Source organism: Hyperoodon ampullatus (assembly GCF_949752795.1).
Source record: "Hyperoodon ampullatus genome assembly, chromosome: 19".
In the NCBI taxonomy this organism is placed as follows: Eukaryota; Metazoa; Chordata; class Mammalia; order Artiodactyla; family Ziphiidae; genus Hyperoodon; species Hyperoodon ampullatus.
The window spans coordinates 35028173-35042661 of NC_136932.1; the positions used below are offsets into that span (position 1 = coordinate 35028173).

Genomic DNA, 14489 nt, shown 5'->3' on the forward strand with positions numbered 1-14489 from the left:
CTTATCCCTGAGGCTTTTCAATTCTTATTTGCGGAACTTATTAATTCTTCTATGAAACACTGCATTTCCTGTATCTTAGCTTGCAGAGCTATAAATCGTCACTTCTTGGTGTTAACTATTCCCCTGTGAAATGATTTTTGTACAGTCCAGTTCTCCAACGCCAGGAGCACAAAGGTCTTCTGGGACCTTCTGCCACACTGTGGGAGAGGCTACGCCCATTTAGCCAGGACTTGGGAAGGAAGCTAAAATATCCACATACTGCGTTTTACCTCACACTCTTCTTTTCAGGGCTTAAGGGGTGTTACGTGGGGCACCACTTGGCCTGCCATGGGCCCTGTGATTGACATTTGCTTTTTCTGTGATTCCAGAGAATGTGCGTTTTAGCCACCTCCCCCGAGGGCCAGCGAAAGCCATAATGCACCCCCTACCCCGGTTGACTTTTTGGAAAAAACGACCTCCTTTGCTGCCAGCCCTGGGAGTATCCAATGGCAAAATTTTGTATTTAAGGGACGCTGACATTTAGGATTGAAAAGGAATTTGGATTTCTAAATTAAAAGAAAAATAAGTCAATGTGATCTCAAATTAAAATACGGTTGTAAATTCAGTCAACCCCACATCTAACTCATTCCGCCTGGAGGAAGATGAATTGCTTCTCGCAGGGGAATTCATGTTCTCGCCGCGGAGTTTAGTTAGGGGCTGTTCCTATTTCTGTCCCCGCGGCTCCAGCTAATTTGGGTCAGCTGTGTGTATAAACATTTGCTTACTTAGAGCTCAGGAAAAGATCCCAAGATAAGAACAGGCCTCCTGCGGTCCCGTTGCTAACCTCCTGCTTCCAGCCAGAGCCCAGCAAAAGGAGAAAATAGGCTGCAAGGCCGTGGACAATCCGTCAGGGAGAGGGGCCTGGCTCTCACAGAGGAGGGGCCTGGGGCTGGTAGCAGCTCTGGTGGCAGAGGCAGGGCCTGCCTTCTCTTCCAGGGCCCCTCACTGCCAGGCTTGCAGGGGAGAACCCAGCTCCACTGGTATACGGCTAAGGACCAAGAGGCAGCATCAAAGAACCCGCATCTCGGGCTACAGATGGAGCACTGGTTCTCAAAGTGTGGCCCCTGCACCAGCATCTTCAGCAGCAGCTGGAAACTTGTTAATAATACCAACTTCCAGGCCTACAGAATCCAAAGCTCAGGTGGGACGTAGAGGGACGGAGGGGTCTGTGTTGGAACACACCCTCTGGGAGATCCTGGCGCCCCGGCGTTTACAAGGCCAGTGGGTGCTGATCTAGAGTCCTTGGGAAACTGAGAGTTCAAAAAGTGGGGAATGATGTCTAGAACTGATTTCTCAGTATTTCAAAAAGCTGAAGAAAAAGGGTGTGTTTGCCCAGAGAAAGGCTGCTTAGTTCAATGAAACTGCCACTTCTCATACTTGCTGTCTCGAATCAGAATAACTTGGGTTAGAACTGGTTGTTCTCATCAAGAAGCACTGGCTGGTAAGCTTACATGCCACTAATTAGAGACAGATATATGGATTAATAATTCACATATGCAGGGTTCTTTGGGAGGAAGACAAAACTATTCAAACGCAAGACCTATGGCAGTAACGGGTATGGTTTAAAAAGTGACTAAACTTTTGGAAGCCTTCCCTTTGGGCTCTGTCCTTGCTTTGCCATCTATTTTTGGTACAGCCTTGAACAAGTCTGATAGGTTTCCTGTGTTCTCAGTTTCCCACTTACAAAATGGATCTAGTAGTGCCTGTCCTCTCTTGGCTCTACTTTTAAGGACAAGTTGGACCATGAGTATTTTTTTCCCCAAACAAATGGGATCCACGCTATGGGTGTGTGATAATGCTTTGGAAATTGTCTTAACTCTTTAGGTTGGCAACAGATTGCCTATGCAGTACCCAAAGGATAGCCTTAGGGGTCTGAAAAGCGTGCATTTTCCCAACGGAGCTTTGTAATATTTAAGGCCTGGCTTGCACACTTGGAGAATTTAATGCATCACACATGAATACTTTGGAATTTCTCAGAAGGGTTCAAAGACAAATTCGAAGGGTGCCTGTCATCACTGGTTTACTAGTTTCTAAGGAGCAAGGAACTAGAAAATCGAAGGAAAGAGGGAGGGAAATAAAGAAGTGAGGATTTTAGACCCAAATGGGCTTGGCATGAAAATCCAGGGCGCCTTTTTTTTTTCCTATCTCTGAATTTGGGATGTTAGAAGGAAGGGGAGAGGGACAGATGAAACCCTTGTGCCGTGTTCTGCTCAAACAGCCAACAGTGTGTGGTACGTAGGGTGCTGTGGGGAGAAGCCAAGTCAGATGAAGGCACTGAGGAAGGGAAGGAAGACTTTGCCCCGTCAACGTCTCAAAACTATCAGGAAGCTGCATGTGCTGTGGGTAGAGGAATTGCCCCGTCATTCTTCTCGCTATTCAGGAGGACCACAGAATTCAGGGATTTACCAAGGCTTTGCAGTAAGTATGTGGCTGCTGAGGCTTGGATTAGTCTGCAAAACAAATAAAGGCAGCACCATTCACAGACAGCTCATCGTATCTTTCCATTCATTGACATCGATCAGACCATGGAACCAGGCTGCCCAGAAACTTCTTTCTGGCCAGCGGTGCTTTCTCTGAGTCTCTGGGGAGAAGTCGCAGCCTCTCTGGGCCCCCGGGCCTCTGTAATCCACTTCAGTTCTCTAATCTCGTTTTCTATATTCCCGGAGAATAAACTCAATGTTCCCTCCTCTCTCCCCTGGGTTCATATAGATCAGCCCCACTGTAATAGCAGAAGGAAACGGAGAGAAAGTCACCTATTTCCTTCAATTCTCCCAGAAACTCACTCCATGTATCAATGGGACATTGTCCAATATTATTAATGGAGATAACTAAGCATGAGTGATTTGGGGAACCTTCTGGACTGTAGGCTCTTTGAAACAGAATTCATGTCTGACTCCTCTGTGTTCCATAAGGCCTTCCTCCCAGCAGATGGTCGAAATATTTACTGAATTGCTCTATGACCATTTTTTTTTTTGATTGAAAACTCAGAGCTGATCGTCTTTCTGCACTAAGGCTTCTGAAATGGTTGGAATAAAATGGTATTTAAGATTCAACCCAGGAGAGTGATGCCCAGAGAAAAGAAGATAGTGGAGAAAATCTGCCTGAGAAATAATGAACAGATCTGAGCCCCATCCATAGGTCTCCAGAGGAGGAGCCTGGGCTCTATCTCAAAGGCAAGAGAAAATAAGAGAACCTTGATGTCCTCTTGCAGCCTTGAGCCTGGCACGGAGGGGCGGCAAAGCCATCCCTTTGAACTCTAGTTGAAGGTGACAAGCAGGCAATTTGAAATCTCTGTTTTGAGATTCAGAGGTAGGATTTTGGAGAGGAGTCCAAACAATATATTCTTTAAGTAATATTTCTACATTAATGCTGAGAGGCTATTTCACTCAGACTTCACGACTTTTTTGAAAATGTGAATTCCACCACTGATACTATAAATGTGAAAGCAATCTTAGAAGCCAACCTGGGCCCGTGCTTCTGGCCCGAGAATGCTTTCCCACTGTTTAAAGTTGTTCAAGGGGCCATGTGCTGATCTCAGAACCCTGCCTTCCTTGACTAAATTCAAGGAAAATGCCTTTAAGTGCATTCAAAGCACCGGAAGGGGAAAATCCTAAACCTACAATATATACAAGTAAGATATGAGTATATGCTTAAGAGAGGTGATGAAGGGCGATTATAAAAGAGACTTTGATTCTCTGATTGCTGTGGCCTGTTGGTTACTCATCAGCAGCTTTGAAACCTGCAGAATGCAAGCCCATGAAGGAGGAAGAAATTAAATTCTATCCATGTGCACCAGTTTCACTAGTCTACTGAAAATCACCCATGGTCCCACTGGAGTCAGTTGGGGAGAAACCTTCTACTTAATCATCAATTTGGTGTGCATTTGAAATGAGACCAGCCATACAGCAAACTCAGTGGAATTTTCCATTCACTCTTGGTCACGGTGAGACATAGATTACAACGTAGAACCCAAAGCCATTTCATTAAAACCATGGGCTTTTCCTTGGCATTTTCACATATACATGTTTTTATTTTCCCAAATTCCAACTGAATTCTTCTGGCCACAAAATGCTTGATGATAGAAACTTAGGGAAGTGCTTTTACAGTTCCAGTGATTCCTTTTGAATATTTGAGTCAAGAGCCCTATACCAGGATCAGGAGACACGGGTTCTGGCCTCAGCTCTGTCGCACTAGGAGTGGACTGAACTTTTTTTGCAATGGACAATGCCCTTGGGATTTAATCTAATGTACAACTCATGACTAATTCTGTCCAAGGAGACCAGGTGTTTCCATTGACCAGCTAAAAACTGCAGAGCCTTCCGATAATACCATAAGGACAATGAACAATTCACTTGGCCATAAGCTTTCCATTTAGGCAATTTATGACAAGTTTGAAAATTCAGGGGGAGCATTGCAATTATTTCCAATGTATGGATAACGTGAGATTGTGTTACTAATTTTATTGTGCGTGCATTTAAAGTCTCACAGTTCAGGTTTGTAAGTAGGACCACACTAGGCCCTGGTTTTGGGATGTTTGAAAAGCCTCTTAGGCCTCTCCAATCTCGGTTTCATGGAGGTTAAAGACAACGAGACTTGGACTAGGGAAGGGATTTTCAAACTCTGTTTGAAGACGACCAGAGCTCTGGGGAGGATAATGAGGGTCATCTAGGAGGGATGAGGGGAGCCGAGTGAATGGGACACAGGACCCCGACCCTGTTCCAGTCAGTGTATATATATATATATTTTTTTTTTTCCCCATAAATTTAAATTTTTTATGTATTTATTTTTGGCTGCATTGGGTCTACGTTGCTGTGCACAGGTTTTCTCTAGTTGCGGCGAGCGGGGGCTACTCTTCGTTGTGGTGCGTGGGCTTCTCATTGCGGTGGCTTCTCCTGCTGCAGAGCACGGGCTCTAGGCATGCGGGCTTCAGGAGTTGTGGCTCGCGGGCTCAGCAGTTGTGGCTTGCAGGCTCTAGCGCGCAGGCTCAGTAGTCGTGGCGCACGGGCTTAGTTGCTCCGCGGCATGTGGGATCTTCCCGGACCAGGGCTCGAACCCGTGTCCCCTGCCTTGGCAGGCGGATTCTCAACCACTGCGCCACCAGGGGAGTATATATATATATACACAGACACAGTATCTTTAACTATTAAAAAACACTGAAAATCAGAACATTAGACGATCTCCAATGACTACTGGCTTTGCTTCCCTCCATTCTACCCCCTTCCTTCCTCCTTTCCTCTTTCCTTCCACTTCAAAAATTTCAAACGGTAGAACGAAGACATAAAGAACCCTCTTGTAGAACATAACTAGTTTCACCCTGACTTATACTATCTGTGTCTCTTGTCACCTTTTCCCCTGAAATCTCGAGTCTCCGCGAAGGACGGTCTTGCTCACTGTGGCTCCCCACAGCACCTGGCATACCACCCTGCAGAGAGTCAAGTTCATCATGAAATGTGTTGAGTTTGATTGAGTTGAAAGGACCCTGAGACTGTGGGCTCCTGTTCCCTCCTCTGGAGCGGCTGCTTTTACACACATACCCCCGGGGGTGCTGAGTAAACAGACTGCATGTTTCATGTCTGGGTTGATGAGGCTACCATCTCGGTCCCCAGCCTCTCAGCAGGTGCAGAGGCTCATCTGGGTCTGGCTTCCCCAGAAGCACTAAGTCATCGAGGTCTAGGGGCTGGGCCTGCAGGGTGCACCTGCTGCGGCTCTGACATTTTTCCACAGCAGAATCGACACCCTTGGGAAGCCTGGAGAGGAGATGGCTAAAGAGTAAGAAAAACTGACGATGCTTAATCAACCCTTCTCATTTTGCTGAATTAAAAAGAAATATCGTTTCATTACTCTTAGGACTTTCCCCCAGCAATTATCTTAATCGTACAATGGGCTATGGATGCAAAATTTCTGTCAAGCAGTATTTCGTTAATATGTACACTATTTGATTCTGAAAATCCTGGAGAACAAAATATTATATCTTCATTGGACTCGACTCTACAAATGGACATTCAATTTGCATGAGTTACATAAGGGTGTTATGTAAAAATGTACCATCAGGTTCATTCTTATTTTTATTAGGTGTTTCACTGACTCCCTGAAATTTAACCCCAGCAACCTAAAAACAAAAGTTTATTCTCATCCAAAAGCCAGCTACAAGACCCAGGCTTGGATTATTTAAGCACATAGGTTAATCTTTATATCAGCTGTGAACAGCTTGAGGGGATGCAAAGGTACCAGGCCTCTCTACGCCAACTGCCTTTCCAGAATTAAGGAAAAGAAACACCCGTGAAGGAACAGATTATTTTAATGCCACTGAAACTGATGTGCTCATCTTATATTTGAGGGCACGTGGTAGAGACTGTGGTCTACTGAGAGGATCCTGGTGGATCTACACTTGTCTACACTCCATTCTTAGTGAATCGTTCTTCTAGACGTGGTTAAACAAATTCGATTCTACGTGTTTGCAACAGGATTCTGAAAAAGATTGGCCTGCTCACATCTGAGTGCGAACGTATTTATCTGTCTTGAAGTCTGCAGACTCTTGGTCTTTCCTGTGTTTTAGCACCTGCCCTGCTGGGCTGACTGAGATGAAACAGGCCACACAGACTTGTACCTTTGGTTTCTCATCCTAACTGTACATTTTATTGAAGCAGCCTTTCAACTGCAAGGTGAGATCTTTCTTCTGTGCTTTAGCAAACCTCTAAAAAAGTTGTTCTGCCAAAAGGTCACCTGTGTTTATTCTTTGTAGGGCTTAGCCATGAACAAAGGACTTCACCTGAATTACCAAAGGAAAGGGACTTAAATATTCTTAGTTCTGTTCTGGTTCTGAAGCACGGACAACACTTAAATTGTTTGGACCTTGGATCACAGGGCACCAAGGTTACTACCTGCAGGACATTCAATCAAAGGCACATGCTTGCTTGTTGCATGCTTAACCTTGAAGCCACAGTCATGACAAGGACCTGGATTTCTGCAGGAGTCATTATGGATATTGACTTTTAAATTTTGCTGGGGTGAGAAGTTAGAAAGTGTCACCTAAAGGAGCTTACATGGTGATTCCATTTATCCAGTACTTTTCCTGTTTCTATAGCTAACCAAAAGTTAGCTTCAATTGCTAAACTGGCAGAAAAGTTCAAACGTATCTTCTAAAAGATATGATAATCCTTTTTCTTTGACCCAAATGATGGCCAGTAATTCAATTTTATACCATTTACACTAGAATGGTATTGCCGCTCATCATTCCAGAAAGGAAGCACTGGACAATATTCAATTACTTGTGGACTCAAGTACCCAAACAGAAGTGAAACCGAGGAGGTGAGAAAAAGATGCTGTGATTGATGCTTCCAGAAAGAAGAGTGATTAGATCCAATTCTAAAAGTAGGAGAGAGGGATGGATGCCCATAAAATTGTGTTTGTCCTGTAAACAAACCACCACATTGAAATTTTAGGTACAACCTATATGATTAAAGGGAAGCCCTTACAGGTGAGTAGCATTTGGGGCTAAGCCTCCAAGGTCTGGGATTCCTGCTGACACAGAGTCTGTGAGGATCTGGGGAGACTGATCCATGGAATTAGACTATGACCTCTGAGGTGCTTTCCAGCTCCCAAGCTGCATGGTCCCATGGTACAGATCAGTCAATAAGAGATGCAGCTACTCACGTGGTATGATGCCTTGGTTAGCCAGCTGTTCTTGGGTCCTTCTCTGTTGAAGCCGTAACTGTAAAACTTAGAAAAGCAAGTGTTAGTTTGTGAGTTGGGCTAAGACTGATTGCAATCACTTCTATTTGCCTTGTACTTTTTTTTTTTTTTTGCATCACTCTTCTTGCATTATTTCTAGAACAGTTCTGAAAGTCTGCGTGAAGGACACTTGCATGTTTGTTGTAGATGTGGAGAAGGAAGGATGAGAGAAGCTGAGGGGGTTTCAGGGTTTTGCAGCAAGTGGGTAACAACCAGAGACTAGAAGCCTTGTCTCCTCTGTGAAGTGAATGTTACTTTCACAGCACCATGCTCTGTCTTCCCCTGCTATACTACCTGGGAGGTGAATACCATCAAACACTGTTGGGAACTTGGCCATGATTTCAAAAGAGGAGATGGAGTAAAGGAAGCTTGGCCTCTCCAGTCTCATCTGGGTTCAAATCCCATCTCTAGTCCCTTCCTATGTGGGTAACTCTGGGCAAGTTGTTCAACCTCTCTGACCCTCAGAGTGTTTTCATTTGTAACTGGGAACAATGCCTGCCTTACAGGATTGTTATATAGTTTGATTAAACTGTGTATGCAGACTGCTTAGCAGGGTGCCTGGCACCTAAGTCATCAATAAATGGTAGTATTATGAGAGCTTAGAATCCACCTGGAAATTCAGAGAAGGGCTACTGGAGTCATGCTTTACCTAGAAAAATTAAAACATTGTAATCTGTCCAAACTATAAATTATAAAACTTTGTTACTATCCCTAGCACAGACTATATATATTATATATATTTATACATGTAAGTACTTATATATATGAGATATATATATATTATGAGTATAGTATTTATGATTTTCTCATTCTCTTCACCCCTTTCCTCCTAAAAATATACCCATCTTTGGACATTTACATTTTCTCAGGGAGATTCTGAGTTCGCCATCTTGGTTCCTGGGTTTAAGTTGCTCAGGATAAGAATAGAAAGAGCAGAAATTTTCAAGGAGAGGGATTGGTTTAATCACCTTATAATGAAAAGAGAGAATAAGCATTGCTTTTATGAAGATAAAATTAGAATGGAGAGGAGAGAAGAAAAGATGAAAAGGATATATGGGCTGATGTTCAAGTTTATTTAGTATTTCAGAGTAAGGCTTCAGAGCAAATGCAGTCATAAGATATACTGAGAGAGTAATGGAGAAAGACAATTTAAAAAAGTGTTGCTGTGGGTTTTGAATTGGCTTCTCACCAAACTTTCTTGGGAGAGACCAATGTTGCTGAAATACTTTTAATTACTTTTGGTGGCTAGACTGTGCTTCACTGAATAGCCTCATATGACTCCATCTTAGGACTGGACAACAAAGAGCACTAAATTATTTTACTTTGTGGATAAATGAAAACGACATGAGCATTTACTATTCAAGCCCTCCTTCAGACCAACCCTCTTACTGATAAAAACCATAAACTCTGAACATAATGTGAAAAATAACTACGTGAGGATTCTGAATAGTGACAAAATCAGGAAGACTGTAGGGAGGAGTTGAAACTTGGAGAGGTGACTTACATGCAGGTGAGTTTCTCATTTTGGGGTGGGAGGCTTTGCCTTGAGGGTGGCCTGTAGTCATGAAGTGGCAAATCATAGGTAGTTAAAACTCCAATAGAAAACCTGCTCATCTTTCTGGCCAGAGGAATCAGGAAAAGGTGACCAGACAATCAAGGCTGCCCACCAGGGAGTAAGGGGGAAATCAGCAAGGGAGGGAGCTGGAGAAGGAGGGGGTTCCCTAATTCCATGTGTGAATCTCTGCACGTTTCAGGTTGATCCACTAGTGATGTTTCCATGGGGCAGATTCAAAGCAGCACAGCAAAGGTTTAAAATTGAACTGGAATTTGAACATCTGTGCACACAGGCAAGAGAGAGCTTAAAGTGGGACTCTACCTGGGTTAACTGTGTGCTAAAACAAAAACATCAGCATTCTCCTGAGGACCATAGGAGTCTATGTATAAGATTCACAATGTCCAGGATGCAATGCACAAATACTCTACACACAAAGAATTAGGAAAATGTGACTCACTCTAAATGGAAAAGACAATAATGAGATGCTAACCTTGAGATGACCCAGATGTTGGAATTATCAGACAAGGACTTTAGTTATTTTCAACTATGCTTAATGAAGTAAAAGAAAACATACTTGAAATGAATGTAAAGACAGGAAGTCTCACCAAGAAAACAGAACACATAAAAAGGAATCAAATGGAAATACGAAACTTAACAGTAGAATATCTGAAATTAAAAATTCACCGAAAGGCCTGAAAAAAGAATGAATATCAGAGTAATTAATCGGTATACTTGAACACAGAGCAAACTGAAGAAGAGAGAGGGAAATGATGGAAAAAGTGGACAGAGCCTCTGGTACCTGTGCCACAATATCCAAAAGTCTAATATCAGCTAATTAGAGTCCTAGAAAGAGAGCAGAAAAATAAATAATTGCCAAAACTCCCTAAATTTGGTGAAAAACAGAAATTTACAGATTCAGAAAGTTCAACAAACCCCAAACCAGATATAGTCACAGAAAACCACACTTAGATACATCTAATCCAATGGCTGAAAACCAAAGAGAAGGAGAAAATCTTGAAAGTAGCCAGGAGAAACAACACATTACATAAAGGGAAACATTGATTTAAATAACCACAGACTTCTCAGCAGAAATCATGGAGTCTAGAAAATAAAACAAAATGAAAACAGAACATGAAACTGTCAACCCAGAATAGAAAATATCCTCTAGGAATGAAGGTGAGATAAAGATATGTTCAGGTAAAAGGGAAACAGGATAATTTGTTGCCAGCAGACTTTACTACAATAAGGAAGTAAATTCCTTATTACTTACTACTATGCTTAAGGAAATTCTTCAGGCTGAAGGGGAATGATATCAGAAGGAAACCTGGATATTCAAGAATGATGAAAGCATATCAGAAATGGCAACTAGCTGGGTAAATTTTAAAGATTTTTTTCTTCTTAAGTTTAAGAAATATATATGTCATATATGTGTATGTGTGTGTGTGTGTGTGTGTGTGTTTATAAAACTGTTTAAAGAAAAGTCATATCATTGTCTGGTGATGTTCTTAAGGCATGTAGACGTAATACAGGTAACAATTATAACATAAAGGGCCCTTTGTGACAGCAAGGTTTGTATACTTTACATGCAGTGGTATAATATTAACTATAGGTAGACTGTGAAAGGTTAATTATGTATATTCTCATCCTTAGAGCAACTAACAAAAATGCCAAGAGGTATAATTTAAAAGAATAAATAGATTAAAATGGAATGTTAAAAAATATTCCAATAATCCAAAACAAGGCAAGAAATGGGGAAAATAGAAACAAAAAGTAGAGGGACAAACAGAAAATGAGTAATAAAGTGGTAATCAATAATTACATTAAATATTAATGGGTTAAACACTCAAAAGGCAGATTATCAGGAGGGATTTTTTAAAAAGCAATATTCAATTATATGCTGTCTACAAGAGACACACTTCATACATAAAGACTCAGATTGGTTAAAAACAAATAGATGGAAAAAAGATACACCATACAAACAGTAATCATAAGAAGGTGGAATGGCTATATCAGTTAATATATACTTTAAGTCAAAGAGCATTAACAGAGATAAAGAAGGGACATTTCATAATTATAAAAAAGATAATTCATCAGGAAGACCTAGCAATTATAAATGGATAGGCATCTAATAAGAGCTTCAAATTACATGAAGCAAAAATTGACAGAATTAAAGGGATAGACAATTTCAAAATCATGGTAGATTTTTAAGATCCCTCTCAACATTTGGTAGAACTAGATAAAAAATTACTAATGACATAGAGGATGTGAACAACAATATCAACCATCTTGATTTAATTTATATTTATAGAGCTCTGCACCCACTAACTACAGAATAAACATTCTTCTCAAGTGCACATAGTACATTCATCAAGATATACTAGGCCATAAAACAAGTTTCAATAAACTTTAAAAAAACTGAACTCATGCAAAGTATTTCTCCGATCACATTGGAATTAATTAGAAATGGGGACCAATGTGCTATTTAGGAAAATACTAGGTGATAACTTCTAAATAATACATAGGTCAAAAAATAAATCACAAGGGAAATTACAGATATTTTTAACTGAATGATAATGAATATACAACATATTACAATTTATGGGATGCAGATAAAGCAATGCTTAGAGGGAAACTTAGAGTCTTGAGTGCTTCTGTTAGATTAGGAGAAAGATTTAAATAATCAATGACCTAAGTTTCTACCTTAGTGAGCTAAAAAAGAAGTATACTCAAAGTAAGTAGAAGGAAGAGAAATAAAGATCAGAGCAGAAGTCTTCAAAACAGAAAGCAGACAAGTACCAGAGAAAATTAACAAAGCCAAAGGCTGGCTCTTTGCCAAGACAACAAAACTGACAAAGCCTTCACTAGACTGACAAAAAAAAAAAAAAGAGAGAGAAAGGATAAATTTTACCAACATCAGGAATTACCACCCTAGACTCTCGACATTAGAAAGGACAATAGGAAAATGTCATTAACAAATGTGTGCCAATAAACTTGACAATTTAGATAAAATTTCTTGAAAACTACAACTTACCAAAATAGATACAAGAAGAACCATAAATCTGAATATGCTATATTTATAAATAAATTACACTGATTACCAAAAAATTCCCCCCTCAAAAAAACCTCCAAGCCCAGATTGTTTTACTAGTAAATTCTATCAAAATATTGTGATTGGAATAAGTGATTTTGCAAGTTCTCCATCAAATAACTTCCATATTCTATATATTACACCAAACGTAAGTAAGAATCTCAGTTATTTTGTATTTATCATAGATCTTAATCCAATAAAGGAAAAAGTTTAGAGAGATATCCCATTACTAGAGTCAACCATTTTGAAGCCTGCTTCAGTTCTCTAGATATAAAGCTATTTTGACTTAGATTGACTGCATTAAAGTCATAGAAGTGAATGAAAGAGAAAAATATGAAAACACTTCTGAACAAAAAAAATTGGAAGAATTTGGTGATATGAAGGAAGAGAGAAATATATATATATATATATATCCCCACATGTGGAATCTGACGTATGGTTTGAGGCTAGACTATAACTTTAATTTATTCCAAATAGTTGGCAAACTACATATATCTCTGCCATTTATTAAAGAATTTTCCTTTGCTCACTGATTTGTAATGTTGCTTTCATCATTTATTAGAGTTCTAATATAAGCCATGATCTGTTTCTAGGTGCTAAGTTCTAATTTATACTAATTTACACTCATCCTTTTCTCTCCTCTTAGCAGCAAAAGTAGTAAATGTTTTCTGTTTCAAGATGGCAGACGGAGTACACAACTGATTGCTATAAATAACAGAAATGATAGTTTTAAAAATCTATACCTTCACAGGGAAAGAAAAAGGGGATTCCTCACTGGACTGGAATTGTAAGTAATCTCTGAGACATAAAATGAATATGGAATTGATTGGATTGGAAAACTCATACCAAGACATACACAAGTGAGTGACTGAAAGCCATGCCAAGGATCCTCCTTGCCTTGGAGCAGGAGGGAGTCTAAGGCTCAATGTAACAGGATTGTTAATTGGGGCACCAAAGCTAGAGGTCTGTGCCTACTATGTCCTGTACCCCTCTACACACTGGATTGGGCACTGGTTATGTGGGATGAAACTGTCTCCAGGTGGGAGCAGTAAACAAGTCATCTTGGGAGACACAGTGGTGGGCTTCAGACTGTGAAGCAACATGTCTTTTCCCCACAGACTGTGCTCACCTGTGCATCAGACAGTCTAACAGGTATCCACAGGGCATACGTGAGGGTACAATCAAGAATCACCTAACCTGGGAGGAATGTCAGCACCATGAAAGAAAGGCTCCAAACTTCAACAAAACAGTGTGAACAAACGGAGCAGGTATTTCTCAGAGACAGGCAAGATACTATTCATTAATTAAAAATAAAATAAAATAACCACTTCATACCCATTAGGATGGCTACTGTTAAAAAAAAATGGGAATTAACAAGTGTTGGTGAGGATGTGACGAAATTGCACTGCCGCTGAGAATGTAGAATAGTTTAGCTACTACAGAAACCAGTATGGTGGCTCCTCAAAAAATTAAAAGAGAACTACCATATGATCCAGCAATCCCACTTCTGAGTATATGTCCATAAGAAGTGAAAGCAGAGACTAGAAGAGATACTTGTATACCCATGTTCATAGCAGCATTATTCACCGTAACCAAAAGGTGGAAATAACCCAAGTGTCCACCAGTGAATGAATGGACAAACAAAATGTTGTGTAGACATACAGTAGGATATTATTCAGCCTTAACAAGGAAAGAGATTCTGACACATGCTACAATGTCGATGAACCTTGAGGACATTATGCTGAGTAAAATAAACTAGTCACTAAAGGACAGATACTGCATGATTCCACTGATATGAAGTCCCTAGAGTAGTCAAATTCATAGAGACAGAGGAAACAATGGTGATTGCCAGGGGAGGAGGGGACCAGGCCATGGGGAATTATTGTTTTAATGAGTATTGAGTTTCAGTTTTGCAAGATGAAAGAGATCTGAAGATGGATGGTGATGATGGTTGTAAAACCATGTGAATGTATTTAATACCACTGACTGTACACTTAAAAATGATTAAAATGTAAATTTTATGTGTGTTTTACTATAATCAAAAAAAAATTAAAAAATAGACCAAAGGTCAAAGTA

The 14489-nt window shown here is 40.5% G+C and overlaps 1 protein-coding gene across 3 annotated transcripts in view; it reads right to left on the minus strand.

Annotated features, from left to right (window-relative positions):
- The window catches only part of MYOCD (myocardin), a gene marked incomplete at both ends in the record, with an annotated part of 89289 nt that overhangs the window by 46914 nt on the left and 27886 nt on the right, over positions 1–14489 (minus strand). For all 3 annotated transcript variants that reach the window (XM_079726411.1, XM_079726410.1, XM_079726412.1), the window contains one exon: positions 7693–7758. In XM_079726411.1, the coding sequence (XP_079582537.1) occupies positions 7693–7758 (66 nt within the window). The remainder of the gene's footprint in view (positions 1–7692; positions 7759–14489) is intronic.